The sequence below is a fragment of the Triturus cristatus genome, chromosome 6 (assembly GCF_964204655.1).
Source record: "Triturus cristatus chromosome 6, aTriCri1.1, whole genome shotgun sequence".
NCBI lineage: Eukaryota > Metazoa > Chordata > Amphibia > Caudata > Salamandridae > Triturus > Triturus cristatus.
Genome location: NC_140589.1, coordinates 1,065,972,993 through 1,065,993,321, shown reverse-complemented (window position 1 = coordinate 1,065,993,321; position 20,329 = coordinate 1,065,972,993). Strand labels below are relative to the sequence as shown.

The window sequence follows — 20,329 nt, the reverse complement described above, 5'->3', positions numbered from 1 at the left end:
CCTGGAGATGCCAGGATTTGGTCTATCAGATTTAATCTTAAACGAGTTATTAAAAACCTCTCATGAGAACTGGTCAGAAGGATTAAATAAGGTGCTTTAGTCGGGGTAGACTTCACTAGAATATAATTTCCGACAGACTCCTTTCCTAATTCGGTAGTCTCCCGTTGAGACTGACTAAACTTTAAAAACAGTGTTTTAACCCCTTCAGTGCCCGCCCCTTTCCCCGCCCTGTGCCGGCGCTTTCATTAGCGGGCGGGGTCTATGACGAGCTGGACTCGTCATGGGCACAGCGCAACCGCGGCCCATGACGAGTCCAGCTCGTCATGGGCACTGAAGGGGTTAATGTCCGTCTTGTCTTTCTGGCTTATAGTGTCTATATCGCAGAACAGGGCTGAGCGACCCAAGTTATGAAAACCATCCCTCACATATTTTAACCAAGGGATTTTCATAGCATGGTCCAGCGTGAGGCAATCCTGGACCACCATCCTTGTCAGTCCAAGCTCTTCACTTAGCCAAATTTTCAACCAGAATGCTAGGGGTTTAACTGCTATGGTATCCGAGATGTACCCGGCCCCCAGTTCTTCATGCGCTATAAAGGCAGGGGTGCTGCTCGGTAACAACAAGCGCCTCATGTAATTATTTTCCTCCCTTTGTAGATTGTTAAGCTTTACAAATCCCCAGACCTCACTTCCGTACAAAACCTTGGCACATCAGATTGAATTATACAATTTTAAAATCACGTCCGGAGTCCAAACCCCTAGTCTTTGTCCACAGTTCATAATTGCACCTGTAGATTTAATCAGGGACATGGCTTTATTATCGAGTAGATGCTTGAAGTTTAATCGGCCGTCGAATATTATACCTAAATAGGAAAATGCTGGAACTTTACCTAGTATGTGTGTCCCAATAGAAAAATTGTACGATTTCCCTTTCTTGTTCCCCATTTCCATCACGTATGATTTTGTGAGGTTCGGGGACATATCCAGACTCTCCATAAATCTCACAAAGCCATCGATTAGCAACTGCAACCCATGGGGGGTACGGGCTAGTAACACCGTGTCGTCTGCATAAAGCAGAACAGGAACTGCTCTTTCCCCTATCCTCGGCACGTCTGTCTGAATATCGCACAGGGCGGCATCCAACCTGTTGATATACAACGTAAACAAGAAAGGTGCCAATATGCACCCCTGTCTGACCCCACTGGAGCATACACATTTATCTGTAATATCCCCCTCCTGAGTGTACCTTACCGCGGCGGAGGTATTATGGTGCAGGGACTGCAGGATGTTAATTATAGCTATATCTACACCCTGACTGGCCATCAGGGACCACAGTTTTCTCCGGTTCACGCAGTCAAATGCCGCCGTGAGGTCCATAAACGCTAGATAGAAGACCCCTTCCTTCGCTAATGTGTATTTGGCCGTGATGAGGTAAAGATTCACTACATTGCACTACCGTGGATTTACCGGGGCGGAACCCATATTGAACGTCAGTGATTATATTAGTGGATTCAGCCCAGTCCATCAGCCTATTTAGAATCACCCGACCCAGAACCTTTGCTGATACATCAATCAGAGATATTGGGCGGTAACATTGCGGATTATCCCTGTCCCCTTTCTTAAAAATGGGCACAATGATTGCAGACGACCATGAGCCTGGCATAGAGGAACTTATTGCTGCATTTAGCACCCTTGTCAGTAGGGGCGCCCATACCTCTGGATTGCATTTAAAGAGGTCAGACGGGATCCCGTCTGGTCCTGGAGCCTTATGTCTAGTAAGGCCATCTATTCCCGCCCTTACTTGTGCTAAAGAAAAAGAGACCGGTCCACTGCTGACTAAACAAACTGTTGGTTGCGGTTCCTCCTGTGTGTCTATGGTATGGTTATACAGGCCTTGAAAATACTGCCTCCAATGTTCAGGGAGAATATTCGCACTTAGCCCAGATTTATTCGGGTCTGAGAAACAAGGGCTGTTGATGGTCCTCCAGAACCGTGCGGAGTCCTTCAACTAGTCACAATATTATATTTCATGATTATTGTGATAGGAATGCCCCCTGAATGGTGTATGGTTGTGCACACCAGTCCTGAGCGCCCACCTGTGAACATCTTGTATTCTAACTTTTTATTTTGGCCTGACCTTCACATTAATCAAGCGTGTGTGCAAAGGCCCCTAGGCCTGTTTCTTGGGATGAGTACGTTTCTGGACCTGGAGGGGTGCACAAAGTGTGCCCCTCATTTTAGCCCTATCATCCCTGTCATGGGTTTAGCATGTAGAGCGGTGGTGGCACCATACCTGTTGTTTAACAGTAGTCGTGACTAGACTAGTGTCAGGAGGGTGAAGGCCAACTGGCCTCCACTATACCACTTTAATCTACTGGGCCTGTATGGCCTCAACAGCTGACACCGACATGGACCATGTGGCCTTGAAGCTGCCCCGCTGCCTGCATGAGACCTGCAGTGAACCTGTGACCTCTATCCCCCTCGACCCGTGAACGCCGACAGCCATCACAGCTGTAGCAGCCTAGAGGGGGCAGAACCCGCATCAGCTGCTGCAGGGCCAAAGAGGACGGAACAGAAGCACACTTCCTTCCAATGGAGGGAACGGACGTGTGCATGTGCCCACATGATCAGACAAGAAAACTCACATTTAGGTGAGAAGAATAATGCAGAGACTGTAAATACTGAGGTCACAAACTCGTATGCAAGGGGCAGCACGGTATCTGTGCCTGAAAACCTACCACGCACGTACGCTACAGCGAGAGGTGAAAGCAAATGGGACTTTAAAGCTCGTAGAGTGGCCCTGCATTTGTATTCATTTGTAACTGCATTTTGTGGTGTGTAGTAATTTGTTTTCAAGGTTAATAAAGCAGTGGCTTAGGAAGGGGGGTGCGGTGGGTGCGGGCCGTCCCGGGTGTCATCACTGAGGCAGGTGACGAAATGGCAAAAATATGTGTTTTTAAAATTAAAAAAAATTGTGGGCTCACAACACTTTAAAAAAAAAATCATAATATTCAAAACCAGTTTATTAACTTCATCTGACAATTGATTAACCTCACCAAGTCAACATAATACGTATTGAAACTTTTTAGTTCAGTCAACAAATGCAACGAAACGTGGCTGAACTCAACGCTGTGTAGTGGAGAGAGTATGGCTAAGGAAAGGGAAGGGGTGTTTCTTTCCGCCGAAGTCTGTCTCTGCAGTTTGTACTGTGAGCAAGACGTAAACACTCAGTGACTCATCTTCACTCAACCGCAACCAAACCTATCTGCTGCTGTGCTGGTCAGTCACCCCACATCATTCTGTTGAGTTAGTAGTGCATTATTACTGAAGCTTATAAGTGCTATGCTCAATTTATTTTTCATACATTTTTTAGTTCATTGATTCATTGTGATCATCCTCTTCTCTATGATATTGAGTTTGGTAAGTAATGTAAATGTTATAATGCATGCTATTTGTTTGTATTTGTATGTTAAGCCGGGGGTGACAAGAAATTGTCAGCACCGTGTACCACCTGACCTTGCTACGCCACTGTATTAAAGTACTTTCTTTCATTAAAAGACAAGTACCGGACAATTAGTTGTGCTGCTGACCAGTTGTTCAATTCCAAGCTTGATGTACCCCCACGCTATCGCCTTGAGAAGCCTGTGACTGCTCGCTATCACTACCACTAAGTGTCAAGTGCTTAAGGGGTTGCCTTGGCCCAGTTTTGGTGAGTCATGGTAGGACAGATTCCAGAACATCAGAAGAAAATGACCCCAGTCATTGCAAAGGAGGCCCAGTAGCCCGCTTGTCCTTTGCCCCCCTCCCGATTGAGTCTGTCAGTTGCTCATAATGGTGAATAGCTTGCCCATCATGTCTTGTGATGGGCAATCACATAATGTACATGGTTTGTTGCTACTTTCAGCTTGGCAAAAGATTTCTCAGGACAGGGTACATTCAGAGCTAAAATTAGAATAAAACCTTATTGCATTGGTAGCTAGGTTTGCTACTAAGCAAAAGTGCATGTCTATGAGTCACTACGCAAACAAATGAAGTTAGGCGTCCAACATTTTGATAATAGTTTTAATGATCATAACTACATACTTTAACGTGTCTTCAGCCATACCTTTAATTCAAAACGAGACTCTTCAATAGACATACAGTCAAATTTACATTAATTTATTTTTTTTATAAATCTTTTTTATTGAAATTAAGCCATGAACAATGATACTATCACAGTACATATACAATGGCAATTTTGTTATACTATAAATGCTACTGAAGACATAGCAGTCACAAACAATACTTTCTATCCCCATTTAGACATATTCAGGTCCCATTTATAACATCTTCCCTCGATCTTGGAGGTTCACATATTTCCCCTCTGTGGGTGTTCCATTGTCCCCAGATCTGCGCCCATTTATTCGGACACCCCCTGGCTTCATATACAGACTTTTCCATGACCATACACCAGTCCATATCTCTGCCCCAGTCCTCGATACACAGTGGGCTCTGAGCCCTCTGCAATATTGCGTTTTGCCACCATCAGCCCCAAACACGCTCCCTGGAGTTTAGGTCCGTAGGGCTCCAAATTTTTAGGAGGGCTAGTTTAATGTTACTTTCTATCTTCTGCCCCCCAAACAATTCCTCCATAAGGTTCACTACTGCCTCCCAATATCTCTGGATGGTCGTGCATTCCCAAAGTGTGTGAACAAAGATTCCCTCTTGCCCACAACACCTTATACAGTAGCCGTCTGAGCCATATCCCATATGAACCAAGACAGACCCAGACAGATAGATTCTATGGAGAATTTTCAGCTGCACCAGGTGAAGCCTGGAAGATATAGCCACCTCCCGGGTAGATGCCACCGCCGCCAACCATTCGTCATCATCTAATCCCTCTACATTGTGGTCCCATTTAACCCTCAGATGAGTCAGGGGATCTGCCATGTTGTTGACCAGTTTTTTGTAGATGAGTGATATGGCCTTCTCCGGCAGATCTCCATCTAGTACTCTATCCTCAAACGGGGAGGAAGCGGGGAGTTCACTACCTTTAGGGAGAACCCCCAGTAGGGCATGTCTAATTTGGAGATACGTGAAATATTCCAATTGCGCTAACTCATATTCCTGCTGCAGCCAAGAGAAAGGAACCACCCCACCTGACTTCCACAAATCGCCCACCTTGGAAATACCGATAAGGTCCCAGTGATCAAAACCCCTTGAGGGAATCAACCTGCCCAATTGCTCGCTATACCAGAGTGGTGTAACCTGCGTAATTTTCCCTCTCCCAGCCCAAACTGTTCGTAGCCGCCTTCCACACCTGCACCGCATGTCCCTTTGGGCCAGTCAGGGCGGGCTTCAATGACCGTACATAAACAGCCTCTTCAAAGCTGCCTCCCGGAAGGAGCCATCTGTCGATCTGGAAGGCTGGGTCGCCCTGTGGCCTATACATATATTGGTTAATCACCGCGAGGTGTGATGCCCAGTAGTACTTCCGCATGCCTGGGAGTCCTATGCCACCATCGAACCAACCCAGCGTAAGCTTGTGTGTCGCGATACGAGGCAGTTTACCCTCCCACCACAGGTCCTGTATGATACAGTCAATTTCCTTAAAGTACGAGAGTGCAACGGAGTGTGGAGTATTATGGAGAGCATATACAAACCTGGGAAGGGAAATCATTTTGAACAGGGCAGCATGCCCCAAAAGAGAGAGCGTAAGCGATTTCCAATGTAAGACGTCCGCTTTAAGACGCATGAGAGGTGGCAGGAGATTGCGATCGTAAAATCTGGACGGACACTTAGAGACCCAGATCCCCAAGTATTTGAAGCTGTCAACAGCTTCCGCCAGTTGACATCCCGGGGGGAGCACAGGCCTCTTTCCATAGAGGGCATATAACACCGATTTGGACCAGTTTATAGAATAGCCAGCATATCTACCAAACACCTGGAATATGTCTAGGACCACGTTGAGGGATACAGCCGGGGACGCAAGATAGAGCAAGATGTCGTCCGCATACAGCGATATAAGGTCTTCCCAGCTGGACGTCCATTTAAGGTCCCTTATGGCAGGGTCATTACGGACCCACATTGCCAGAGGCTCGAGGGCCAGGGCAAAGAGAAGCGGAGACACGGGGAATCCCTGTCTGGTGCCCCTACCAAGAGTGAAAAGGGGAGATTTCCTGTTAATAACCACTAATTGAGCGAGTGGCTGTTGGTAGAGAAGCCAAACCCAGCTGGTAAACTCGGGCCCAAAGCCCAGCTTATGAAGGACAGCAAACATATAAGGCCACTCGATGGTGTCAAATGCTGAAGCAGCGTCAAGGGAGACCACGACAACGTCCTCTCTAATTGTGTCAGCACAGCACACCACTCCATGGAGCCTGCGCAGGTTGAGGGAGGTGTTTCTAGCGGGCATAAATCCCGACTGGTCTGGGTGGACCTGATGGGTAATGACCCCAAGCAGCCGGGAGGCAAGGACCTTCGGGGGGATTTTAGCTTCGCAGCTGAGCAGCGAGATGGGTCTGTAAGAGGAACATTTCTTACTCGGCTTGCCCACTTTATGACTGACTACGATATTAGCAAGCCGCTGATCCTCGGGCAGCATCCCCCCCCTTCTTACTATCCCGAAACATTGCGGTGAGATAGGGCGCTATCGTGCCCGGAGTGGGCTTAAACAATTCAATGGGCAAGCCATTAGGGCCCGATGCCTTCCCACCGCGTATGTCGTGGATGGCTTTTTTGACCTCTGTGACTGTGATATCTAGGTCAAGTACGGAGCGCTCCTGGTCAGTGAGCGAGGGCAAAGAGATATCTCACAAAAGCAAGGAGGCCTCCTCCTCCATATGTGGAGTTCAAGACGTATAGAGTGACTGGTAGTATTGGCAGAATGCATCTGCTATGTCCTGGGGGGCAGTGAGGCGAGAGAGAGAGAATTTGTCTCTCTCTTTTAATCCACAACTCTACGGGAATGGTCTCTACGATCTAGCCAGGCTGACAGTTTGCCAGCCTTGTCGCCGATGACGTAGATTCTACTGAGTGTGGCCCTGTGGCACGACTTGGCAGCCTCAGTCGCCAAGTCTGTATATTCCGTGACTTTAATGTGTATTCTCCACCGCACCTCTGCCGAGTCGTCAAGCCGGAGGGATTCTTCCAAAGATAGGATGTCTCCCTGTAAGACAGTCATATCTGCACACTTCTCCTTTCGCTGTCCCAAGATCTGAGCCAGAGCCACTCCCCCGTATGACAGTTTTATAGGCTTCCCATCGTGCTGCCGCCAAGTCTACAGTACCGACATTCTCCTGGAAATAAAGGTCAGACTCACTGACAATCTTATCTCTGATTGGGGGATCGTGAGGTACCAGGAGTTGATCGTGGCTACACGGCCAACTGTGAGCTCCCCCACCTACAGGCAATACAGGATAGGTGAGTGGTCAGAGATACCCCTAGCCAAATGCTGTATTTCCTTCATGCAGCCAATTTGATGTGCGAGCATCAATACGTAGTCTATACGGGATATAATTAGGTGAGAACTTGAGTAGAAAGTGTACTGCTGTTCGGCCGGGTGTAGACTCCTCCAGACGTCTACCAGGCCCATCGCCCCAAGTAAGCTATAGATCCGCATGCATGAGGGCGGCAAGGCCTTCTGGGGCCACCGATCAAGAGAATCGGAGACAATAGAATTAAATTCACCCCCAATCAATACTCTGCCATCCGGCAAGGGTAAGAGGAGGTCCCCAATGTCTGCAAAGGCTTGGGTATGCAATCCTGGTGCATAGACAGAAAGGAGATTAAGTATGCACCCTTCCCACATCCCAGAGGTGGCAACAAATCTACCCAGGGCGTCAGTTTGAACAAGATCGATAGTCATGGGGAATGTTTTCAGAACCATTATGCCCACTCTCCGAGAGCCAGAACCAAAAGAAGAGTGAGCCACCAATTGGAAACCCCATCGCGACATAGCCCTACAGGCATTACCAAGCAAGTGCGTCTCTTGTAAAAGGACTATATCAGGGGAGTGTCTTTAAAAAATTGGAGTACTATACCCCGTTTGATCTTGTCACCCAACCCGTTTACGTTCCACGACAACAGCGTGTGCCCCTTCTTAGTTGTCTTACTGATCGCGTCCCATTATATGGTCATTCCATTGCAGGGAGAGTTTCCTGTGACCACCCCAAGGGGAGGACACAGTAGTAGACCACCTTATCTTCAGAGACAGAGTTACCAAAAGCATGTACACAGTGATTGCCTTTCCGTGGAACCAGTCATATTTGTCATACCCAAAAAACAAAGAACAATACACACTAAAACACACAGAGTACAGAGTAGGATGCATGATGGAGAAATGCAGTGAACAGGATGTCCACCCCCCCAACTCGCAATTTACCCAACCAAGGAAAAGAAAAACGGTCAAAAGGCCCCCCACCCTAAAAAAAAAACCTTCCACCCCCCTCCCTGCCTCCCTGCATGGCGGGCAAGAAACCACCCACCTCCCCAAACTTGCAGAGTGCCTTTCGCCCACCCTAAGAAACTTGTAGGAGCGTGTACGAACCCCACTCCCCATAGCAGTGTCTTGTAACAAACTTATGCCCCCAGTACTCGTCCCCAGTGAGGAGGTAGGGCCGTGAGATAATACCAGTCAATGAATGTCCCCATCGCCCCACTCTGCATACATAGTTACGTGTCCGTTGTCTTCTGGATCTGCAGCAGGCAATCCCAGGCATCCTACAGATGGTGGGCGCAGCACCCAGAGTACAGTGACTCCAATAAGTTCACCAAGATGGATCGCAGTTAAGAAATTTTCAGGGTCTCACCACTCCTCTGTTTGATTCTGGCCCGAGGAGGCATCGGCAACAACGCTGTCCGGCTTTGTGGGTCTTTGACGATCGTCCGACTGTGGCTGTCGAACCCGTCCCTCGGCGGTCCCTGTTATTCCGCTTCTCGACTGTGTGCCATCCCTCAAGCCAGTCCCATGCGTCCTCTGGTCTGGAAAAGAACCAGGTCTTCCCCTCCGGTTCGACATATAGCTTCGCGGGGAACAGTATTGCGTATTTGATTTCTTGCTCACGCAGAGCTCGTTTTACCTCCAAAAAGCTGCGACGTTGCTTCTGCACACGTAATGTAAAGTCAGGAAAGAAAGTGATTGTGCTGTTGTCGATTGTGACCGGCGGGCTTACTCTTGCTGAGTGTAGTATGACATATTGATCTCTAAAGTTGAACACCCGCACTAGGAGAGGACGGGACGGGGTGGAGCTCCTGGCTTTGGCCTGCCACCTGGCACCCTGTGTGCCCTTTCAATCGAAAAGTATTTGGATAGTCCCTTAGGTTGGAGGTGTTGTAGTACAAGGCTCTCAACATAAAGATAAAGATCGGCTGCCTGTACCTCCGCCTGTTCAGGCACACCCAAAATGCGCACGTTGTTGCGGCGCATACGGCCCTCGTAGTCATCGAGCTGGTGCGTTAACAGTCCCTGGTTGGCCTGCAGATCCGCAACCTGGCGCTTGAGCAGATCCGAGTCAGTCACAAGGTCTTTGGTAGTGGATTCCACCTCAGAGAGGCACTTGTTTGTCCTGCGCATATCCGCCCTGATCAGGGAGACCTCAGTCGCGACGGTGTCAATGCGGCCCTCCAGCGATGTATGCACCGTGGTGATGGCCACCAGAATATCCAGCAACGCAGGTTTTGATGGGTTTTTGGCTTTTGTGGAAGAGGTCTGTGCGTCTGCCAAGCGTATTTTTCCAGCTTCGTCTGGAGTGCGTTGCAGCCGCCCCGGCCGCTCGCCATGGTGTTTTCAGCACTTCAGTCTCAGCCGGCACAGGTGGGGTCCAGCTGGCTACTCACCGCTGCCTGCAAAAGGAATCAGCTCCAAGCCGGCCTGTCGGGTTTTGCCAGCCAGATAGCGCCTGGGGCAGCGGCGACTGATGCGTGCCCTTCAAAGAGGGGATGTGGGGCTGCAGCACAACCCCGGCGTTCCAGGTGTTCCAAACAGGTATGCCCTGAGTGTGCTCAGTGATACAAGGAGCAATGCGAGCCCTTGGTGGTGGCGCCGGATCCGTGTCACCGCGGCCACCTGTGGGGGACAAGTTCCAGAAGTATGACCCAATTTCACCCTCCAGATCTCCCCCACCACCTCACTATCGGGTCTTCTGGTATACCGACCACCAGGCTCGATAGGTGACTTCTCAAGCACTCTGATGGACCACATCCTTTTAAAAACAATAGCAACGCCCAACTTCCTTCTTCTAGGGGACTTGAACCTACACTTTTTAGACCCGGCAGACAACACTGCCGCTAATCTCCTAGCAGACCTCATGTCAGCTGACCTCCTGCTCCTGAACTCGAAACCCACTCACGAGAAAGGACATCTCCTAGACCCAGTTTTCACCAACATTAGGAATCTCCAAACCCAAGACCCTACCCCCCTTCCATGGACTGACCACTTTCTGGTCCCTATGCACTGGTCCTATCAGCCCGCCTCGGTCCCTAAACAGAAAACCAGGATACTAACCAGACGTTGGCACAAGTTAAGTCCAGAAGAATGGGAAGTGAAGCTTAGGGAATCCGACGGCCCCCTCTCAACTGACCCTAACACCGCCGATAGAGAATTCAACAGCTGGCTTACCAACCCCCTAGACAGCCTCATCCCATTAACATGCTCTCTTAAGCATGTAAAAAGGATTAACCATGCTCCTTGGTACACTCCGCCCCTGAACATTCTTAGGAAGGAGTGCAAAAAGACGGAGCGAACATGGAGAAAAAACAAATCGGCGACGGACAAAAACGCTTATCAAACAGCCATGAAGGCTTACAAACAAGCCCTCCACAGCGCAAAAAGCTCCTTCTTTGAGGAAAGAATAAAGAATTCCTCGTGCTCTGCCAAAGAGACGTTCTCCATCCTTAAAGAGCTCCTCCATGTTCCAGCCCCCCCGCAGACACCCTTGGACCCCAAAGCAGCCGAGAAGAAATGCGTCAACCTGGCTAACTTCTTCGACAACAAAATTAAGAAAATCCTTTCTTCCCTACCTGCCACCAATCAGGCCACCCCTGGAATAGCCAAGGATCGTGCCCTCACGCCAGGAAACCCCACGGACAAACCCGAACCCCCTTGCTTAGCTTCATTCGGACCAGTCACAGAAGAAGAAGTGACAACTACTCTAGCAGCCACGAAAAGTGGGGCCCCCAGCGACTCAGTTCCCGTACGGTTCACTAAAAACATCGCTCGGACCATTACAGCTAGACTCACGGCCCTCATTAACACCTCTTTTGCCCAACGAGAAGTCCCACAAAGCTGGAAGGAGGCCGTTGTTAAAGGTCTTCTGAAGAAGCCGTCGCTAGACCCCGCGGACTTATCCAACTATAGACCCATCTCCCTCCTCCCTTGGATAGGTAAGGTCGCGGAGAAGCTTGCAAATAAAAAGCTGTCCCACTTCTTAGAGGCAAACCATCTCCTAAAAAACTCCCAAACAGGCTTCAGACCAGGTCAGGGCACAGACACCGCCCTCCTGGCGGCCGTAGAAAAAGCGAGGGAAATCCTGGACACAGGAGGATCAGTGGCAGTGGTCCTCCTGGACCTTAGCGCGGCATTCGACACCATCAGCCACCAGGTCCTAGCCCAGCGCCTAGAGAATACTGGCGTACAAGACAGTGCGCTGAGATGGCTCACATCCTTTCTCTCCCGACGCTCCTTCCAAGTCTGGGAAGGAGAAAGCCGCTCCCCCTCAATCCCCCTCCGGTGTGGAGTGCCTCAGGGCTCCTCACTGAGCCCCACGCTTTTCAACGTGTATATGGCCCCACTGGAGGAGCTGGTCGCCCCATTCGGAGTCACGATCGTCAGCTATGCTGACGACACTCAGCTGGTGGTGACCCTCTCACACCCCAAGCTAAAGCCCTCCAACCTGCGAGACTGCCTCTCCACCGTCCATCAATGGATGGGCGACTCTGACCTAAAGCTTAACGGGTCAAAAACAGAGATCCTTCTCCTCGGTCACAAAACTTCGAGTCTCCCCCCTAACATCTGGCCCGCCTGTATGGGTGACCCCCCTCCCCTAAGACAGAGGTTAAGAGTCTGGGAGTGTGGCTGGAGACAGATCTCACCTTTAGGACACAGGCGAGGAAAACAGCCGGCATCTGCTATGGGCTACTTAGATCATGCAGAAAGGTGCTCCCCCTACTACCATTCCAGTCCCGCCTTCTGCTAATTCAAGGCCTAGTGCTAGCAAGGCTAGATTATAGCAACGCTATCTACCTCGGGGCGCCGGAAGCCACCTTCCAAATACTTCAAAAAACCCAAAATGCCGCAGCCCGCCTGCTCACAGACACCCCAGCAAGAACATCGGCCAAACCTGCCCTGAGAAAACTTCACTGGCTCCCCGTGAGGGAAAGAGTCGCCTTCAAGGCCCTCTGCCTGGCACACAAGGTCCTGCACGACGCTGGTCCCCCCATTCTGAGCACTTGGATCACTCCATACAGACCGCCGAGAGCGCTCCGGTCTGAACAGGGAAACCTTATCGTTGTCCCTAGGGTGAAGAAAACCCGCATCGGCGTCCGCAGATTTTCGGTAAACACGGCCAGAAAATGGAACGCCCTCCCCTCGAACCTCAGAGCTGAACCAAACCTCCTACGATTTAGGAAGTCCCTCAAAACCCTCCTTTTTCCCTGATTTATGCGAAGCTTCCCTGTGCCCCCCCCTTAGGAGTCCGAGGTTTCAGCGCTGGGATACTCGAGGGTGACTACGCGCTCTATAAAAACCTAAAATAAATAAATAAATAAATAATTATTGAGCACGTCGGCAAGGAGGTGAGCAAGAGGCGCAAACAGTCATCTAGGAAGGTTGGGGGTCAACAATGTGTGCGGCGTGCACCAGGCGCAGTTGTAACAGGACTCTCAACTCCAACGCCCCAGAGATCGTACCTGGCTGATGATTCTGGGGGAGTGCAAAGAGGTGTCACCTGAATAGGTGACTCTGAAAGAAATGCCTTAGGAGAAAGCACCTCCAGAGGTGTGCCGAGGGTAGCCTTTTGCGTTTGGTGTCTTACTAGCGTTGTATAGATAGCCAACTTGTGAGCTGGAGTCCCTGAAGGCAAGTGGAGGGACTCCTGCTGGGTTAAGAGCCCTGTATGTTCATTGTGAGCCCCCTCAAATACGGCAGCTGATGAAGGGATGGGCAGTGGCACTATCAATAGTTCCCCTCTGCTCTGCTGATTGCATGGAGCCTGTTCCTCCCGCGCCCCCAGGGGCACCAGTATCGGCTCCATAAGGGGACAGCAAGCGCATGTGTCCGCTCCGCAGGCATCTGGCCACGCAACACAGGACAATGAGCAGCCGGGAAGGGGAGTCGGATCGCTCCTCCCAGGTGCCCCACAGCGACCGCTACAGCCGCAGCCCTCAGCGCCGTTAACGAAGGGAATCCGCGGCAGGAAGCAGCCCTCAGCTGCTCAGTATGAGGTTCAGGGGCCAGTTCCGGTTAGGGAAAGTGGAGTGCAGTGGGTAGGCCTCTGCCGTCTCCCGCTAGGCCCCAATGGGAAGTTGATGTATTTCACTAGCCAGCTGCTGACAGACCAATACACGCACCGCCCGTCCGGCACCCCAATCACCGGGGACTTCTCTGCCTCACCTCAGGCGGAAGCAGGACCAGCTCAAGGTCATCAAAGCGCCCCCCCCCCCCCCCCCCCCCCAGGAAGCAGCAGATGGGGGCTGCACTGTAGCTGTAGATCAGCAGAGCCTGGCGGCACGCGCCCTCCAGGCCACACCTCGATCCTCCGCAGCACAGCTCGAGTCCAGCTCCTGATTGGCAGCTCTCTTCATCGGATCCGGCCCAAACGCGGCTGGGGGGCCCTCTTTCCTCCCGGGAACAATTGACGGTCGTCTCAGGTATTTCTTAATCGGGGCAACACTGGCATGCACGGATATTTAGGGAGTATCGTGAGGGAGCTCCGCTAGTGAGCGGCCATTTCTCCCGGCAGTTGGCCACCCCCCCACAAATTTGTTTTAATGCAGTGAACTATTCCATTTTGGAACTGTATAACAGATATTTAAATCAGAAGCAGACTCCATTTTAATCAAATTATGTATGGAATTAGGGTAGGCAATTTTACGGTCGATATGAATAACATAGGACATGAGCACAACCTCTAAAATGTAACCCCATCTGTCCTCAACTCAAAGTCAATCGCCTCCAAAGACAAACTTTTCCTTAGGGTCAAACATTTTCTACACAGTCGACCTTCAATTTTCTCAGAGGATTCCGTTTTGAGGTTGTGAGTTCCATGCCATATAATATGATAGACCGTATTTAGCAATGTATATCTTAGTCAAGGCTGTCACACTCCCACTACCCATACCTAGAAAGAATTGCAGCAAGCCCATTCAAAAGAGTGCACTGTTGTGAGCACAGACCAGTCGACAGTTTACAGAGGGTGACAGTCATCGCAGTTACATTACCTGGTAAATTTGGAGTCCTCGCAAGGTCAAGACCAGATACAAAGTGGAATGGGCTTCCTTCTTATCCTACAACAACAATGCAAACCTTATTAGAATAAAGCACAACTGCTGGATTCCATGCACACCTAGTTCAAGACAGCATTGCAAACTCATCTCACAGCAGCGCGTCTTTTGTGCGGGTGGTTGCAGGTTATGGGCACCAGCATACATTTTTTGGGACCAAGTCTTTTTTTCTCATCAAACTTAAACCTAGAGAAAGACAGAGAAATGCAGAAAAGGAAGGAGGAGTAAGATTGCAAAATAGTAACAACAGGAGAAAGCAAGGATGAAAATGAACCTGCAAGAGTGAGATAAAGAGACAGGTAGTTTAAGGTGGTGGTAGGCAAAGAGACAAGGTAAGCTCAAAACTAGGAAGACTTGAAATTCAACAATCTCAGCATTCGGCAGTGTGGAAGGTGGGGGCTGCGACACTCCTAAGAAAACCATTAGGCTACTGAACTTATTTTTGGATCTTACTACAGACAGCCTTAGCTATCTGGTAGACCTTATACCACCACACAACACACTATACACATACATAGACAGAATGCGTCTTTGGGACATCAGGCATTAAAAATTGGGTTGTTTGCGCAAGGATCCTGCAGACACTGGCTTACTGGCTGTCTTTCACAGTTTAGGACAAGCTCACAGCATATCGAGGATGGCTATGTTTTTAAATTAGTGCCTAATGGGCACGTTTGGTGTTCAGCAGCACACCCCATCCCCGCATACATATAACACTGTAGCTATGCTTATTTACTTCATGTATTCTTTTTTCGGCACTGCCATCAGGGCCGTACATATGTTTTCAGTCAGCACCAGTCACACACAAACACTTACACATGTCCCCTTTGATCTTCCACCCAACCGTGAATTGCGCATAGTGATGTCAGGGTAGTGGAGCCAGGTATAGGTTAAAAACAAAGGCTGGGGCAGAGCATTTGAAGATGGCATTGGATTGCTTGGGGGTGAAGAAACGGAAGTTGTCCTGCTCACACCCCCTCCAGCACAGGTGGCATGCCATCAGGGAGTTGTCAACCCGTCACCTCCCTTTGCCGGAAGCCTATGCTCTCTCGAGCACAACCTGGTGGCAGGTGGCTCAGACCCCCTATAGTCTACCCTTTCAGCTGTCACAGGCCACTGCGGTTTCGAGTATAGGCCAATGGCAGGTCGCTCATAGGCTCCATGAGTATTCTTTCTGCTGTAATGTGCCACTGCTGTCTCGAGCACAGCCTGGCAGCGGGCAGCATAGAGCCCCCACAGCCTCCCCTGGCCACTGTGACTTGTTAATATACTGCAAAACACTCCACCCCTTCCATGTACATGGCTGGGGGGGAAGGATAGTGTAATTATTGGGGTATGTGTATGCAGTCTCCCTTCTAAATATCAAACACACATGTGTGACAGCCCCTCATACTTTTATATGGGAAATTACCTGGTTCCGGATGGGCTCAGTATCCCAATTTTTGCATTTAGGACCTAGAAGATATTTATTAAAATATAGTTGATGGCCTCAGACCCCCGTGTCATGCTTCATCATCGGCCATCCCGCGCTCACCAGAGAATCCTCCAGTGGCGGGCAGGCCCTCAGCTTATCCCGAGGGAATGTGCAGGGATAATCCAAGGAATGGGGAAAGGGATCCAGACAAAGTGTAAAAATCCCAGTTCACAGTATGTACTATAAAAAAAAGTATGTCATAGTGTGTGCTTTGACTGTCCATGAAGCCCACCGAACTGTTGTCTTTCACCATCTGGAGCAACAGGCTTCGGCAGACCTCCAGCGAACTCAGAATCGGAACATTAAAAAGCCCACTTGGGTGGTGAATATACTTTTAAAGATGTCATGAAGAATGAAGGCGTACCCATATGGGGTTAACTAAAATGGCAGAACTACCTTTCCCATAATACACTTGCTGTACTCACAGGGAGGCCCACTTGGGGGAGGACTATAAGAGAGATAGTCAGCTGTCTGCAATTATGTTGCTGCGTCGTCCTGTCATGTGCCTGTGTTAAAGGACGGTCATCCGAAACACATTAGACCAAGAGCATTTTTTTTAATGTGAGCTCCTGTTTTCGCAGTTGGCCTCAATAAATGGAGTAAGCCTGCTGAGAGGGCATTTTAGTCGAGGGCAACTCTCTTTTGTTTGAATATTACAGCCAGTCAAGCCGTGTAGACGCACCACCATGGATATTAGCGGGTCCGGTGACCTGATTTCCAATCACCAAATTGGAGCAGCAGGCTTTGGCAGACCTCCAGCGAACTCAGAACCGGAGCATTAAAAAGTCCACTTGGGGGATGAATATACTTTTAAAGATGTCATGAAAACCGATGGAGAACCCACATGAGGTTAACTGAAATTGCAGAATTACCTTTACCATAATGCGCTTGCTACACTAACAGGGGGGCCAATTTGGGGTGCACTATAGAAGAGATATTAGGTGTCTACAATTATATAGAAAAGTGGATCTCTGACTGCGCTAACACACTGACTCCCCTCAGGAAACCCTCAGATGAGCAACCCTAGAAGGAAGCCATCTGGTTCTTTCTCGCCCTCCAAGAGTCTAGGCGCACCTGCAGATGACTCAAGAAACAAGCATTGGCATAGCCAATAGGTCTCGCTTTCGGGATTTTATAGGTTTTTAGTTATGTTTTATATTATTGTATGTGAAAGTGTTAAAACTTTCACATACAATAATATAAAACATAACTTAAAAGTGAGAGCTGGGGGTGCAGAGAGTAGAGGCAGGGTGCTGTAGCAGAGCTAAGCAGGCATAAGGTATTGGAAACATGGGGCGAGAGTGGGGGGTGTGGTGGGACAGAGAGTGGAGACAGGGAGCAGGACGCTGTGGCATAGAGCGGGACAGGCAGCGGGCACCGGAAGCACGGGGTGAGAACAGGGCAAAGAGTAGAGACAGGGAGCAAGCAGGGAGCTGTGTCATAGAGCGGGACAGGCAGAGGGCACCGGAAGCACGGGGTGAGAGCAGGAGAGGGCAGAGAGCAGAGACAGGGACTGGCAGCGGTGGAGTTAGAGCTGAGGGAGGTAACGGAGGGTGAGCATGGCACCAGAAGCACATGGTGAGAGCAGGGGCGGGGGTAGAGAGTAGAGACAGGGAGCAGGGTGCTGTGGCATAGAGCGGGACAGACAGAGGGCACCAGAAGCACAGGGTGAGAGCATGGGCGGGGGGCAGAGAATAGAGACAAGGAGCAAGCAGGGTGCTGTGGTATAGAGCCGGACAGTAAGAGGGCACCGGAAGCACGGGGTGAGAACAGGGCAAAGAGTAGAGACAGGGAGCAAGCAGGGTGCTGTGGCATAGAGCGGGACAGGCAGAGCGCACCGGAAGCACAGGGTGAGAGCAGGAGAGGGCAGAGAGCAGAGACAGGGACTGGCAGCGGTGGAGTTAGAGCTGAGGGAGGTAACGGAGGGTGAGCATGGCACCAGAAGCACGTGGTGAGAGCAGGGGGGGTAGAGAGTAGAGACAGGGAGCAGGGTGCTGTGGCATAGAGCGGGACAGGCAGAGGGCACCAGAAGCACAGGGTGAGAGCGGGGCGGGGGGCAGAGAATAGAGACAAGGAGCAAGCAGGGTGCTGTGGTATAGAGCCGGACAGTAAGAGGGCACCGGAAGCACGGGGTGAGAAAGGGGCAAAGAATAGAGACAGGGAGCAAGCAGGGCGCTGTGGCATAGAGCGGGACAGGCAGAGGGCACCGGAAAGCACAGGGTGAGAGCAGAAGAGGGCAGAGAGCAGTGACAGGGACTGGCAGCGGTGGAGTTAGAGCTGAGGGAGGTAACGGAGGGTGAGCATGGCACCAGAAGCACGTGGTGAGAGCAGGGGCGGGGGGGTAGAGAGTAGAGGCAGGGTGCTGTGGCATAGAGCGGGACAGGCAGAGGGCACCAGAAGCACAGGGTGAGAGCGGGGCGGGAGGCAGAGAATAGAGACAAGGAGCAAGCAGGGTGCTGTGGTATAGAGCCGGACAGTAAGAGGGCACCGGAAGCACGGGGTGAGAACGGGGCAAAGAGTAGAGACAGGGAGCAAGCAGGGTGCTGTGGCATAGAGCCGGACAGGCAGAGGGCACCGGAAGCATGGGGTGAGAACGGGGCAAAGAGTAGAGACAGGGAGCAAGCAGGGTGCTGTGGCATAGAGCCGGACAGGCAGAGGGCACCGGAAGCACGGGGTGAGAGCAGGAGAGGGCAGAGAGCAGAGACAGGGACTGGCAGCGGTGGAGTTAGTGCTGAGGGAGGTAACAGAGGGTGAGCATGGCACCAGAAGCATGTGGTGAGAGCAGGGGCGGGGGGGTAGAGAGTAGAGACAGGGAGCAGGGTGCTGTGGCATAGAGCGGGACAGGCAGAGGGCACCAGAAGCACAGGGTGAGAGCGGGGCGGGGGGCAGAGAATAGAGACAAGGAGCAAGCAGGGTGCTGTGGTATAGAGCCGGACAGTAAGAGGGCACCGGAAGCACGGGGTGCGAAAGGGGCAAAGAGTAGAGGCAGGGAGCAAGCAGGGTGCTGTGGCATAGAGCCGGACAGGCAGAGGGCACCGGAAGCACGGGGTGAGAGCAGGAGAGGGCAGAGAGCAGAGACAGGGACTGGCAGCGGTGGAGTTAGAGCTGAGGGAGGTAACGGAGGGTGAGCATGGCACCAGAAGCACGTGGTGAGAGCAGGGCCGGGGGGGGGGGTAGAGAGTAGAGACAGGGAGCAGGGTGCTGTGGCATAGAGCGGGACAGGCAGAGGGCACCAGAAGCACAGGGTGAGAGCGGGGCGGGGGGCAGAGAATAGAGACAAGGAGCAAGCAGGGTGCTGTGGTATAGAGCCGGACAGTAAGAGGGCACCAGAAGCACGGGGTGCGAAAGGGGCAAAGAGTAGAGGCAGGGAGCAAGCAGGGTGCTGTGGCATAAAGCCGGACAGGCAGAGGGCACCGGAAGCACGGGGTGAGAGCAGGAGAGGGCAGAGAGCAGAGACAGGGACGAGCAGCGGTGGGGTTAGAACTGACGGAGGTAACGGAGAGTGACAGTGCCTGCTGTGCTTAATTTGTGCCAGTGGTATATAGCAACAATAACTACATACCTACCAAATGCGATTCCAAATACTGACTCGCAAGTGCCTTGAATACTAGTGTCAAGAGGCAATGTGGGTGCTACATAAAAACAATAATACGTAAATGACTACCAGAGGCAATTACAATGATTTTTTTTTCTCTCAGTATTTGGTGACCTCAACCACCTGTGATGCAAGGCCTATTCCGCAGACATATGTTAATGATCTAGAGTGCATGTGGAAATATCAAAAGACAGCCCTTTGGGGGCAGTAAACATAATCAGTGAAAGAAAACACAAGTTCCTGATGAAACTGACGCTGCCAATTTTGGGACACAGTGATGCTTTCCCTTACTACTACCTATACCCAATTTATGTTAAGGGGAAGATACTATCTAGATTCTGCATTTTCTCTCCCAATCACATTAAAAATGATGTCATAATTGGAGCACGATAGACTTCCTCGTTCTGAAGATTACCTGTAAGAGTACACTAGCGACCAGTTTCACTATGCTAATTGAAAACATGATTTTATCAATGTGCATCTCATCAACTGAGAGTTAAATTACTAATTTACCATAGCAGCGAAGTATGCACATTGCTATAATAAAATAAAATGTGTACTTCCAAAAATGCCTCCAGGCTGGAAATAAAGACAGAACAGGTGAATTGCCACCGCCCCCACCCTTTCCGTGCAGATTTCATCGTACTCGGAGGAAGGTCCAGTTCCATGTATACAGACTGTCGGTGTCACTTTCATACCAGCCTTTCAAACACGGTGTGCAATTGCCTTACTGGACGGTCAGCTGTTCTGGTCTCCAACCCCCCTGCACAGATCCGTCTCCTC

At 50.6% G+C, this 20,329-nt stretch overlaps 1 protein-coding gene across 1 annotated transcript in view; it reads right to left on the bottom strand.

Annotated features, from left to right (window-relative positions):
* The window catches only part of FRMD1 (FERM domain containing 1), a 574,048-nt gene that overhangs the window by 255,314 nt on the left and 298,405 nt on the right, over positions 1–20,329 (bottom strand). Inside the window, exon 7 of the mRNA XM_085611901.1 lies at positions 14,415–14,480. Within this exon, the coding sequence (XP_085468027.1) occupies positions 14,415–14,480 (66 nt within the window). The remainder of the gene's footprint in view (positions 1–14,414; positions 14,481–20,329) is intronic.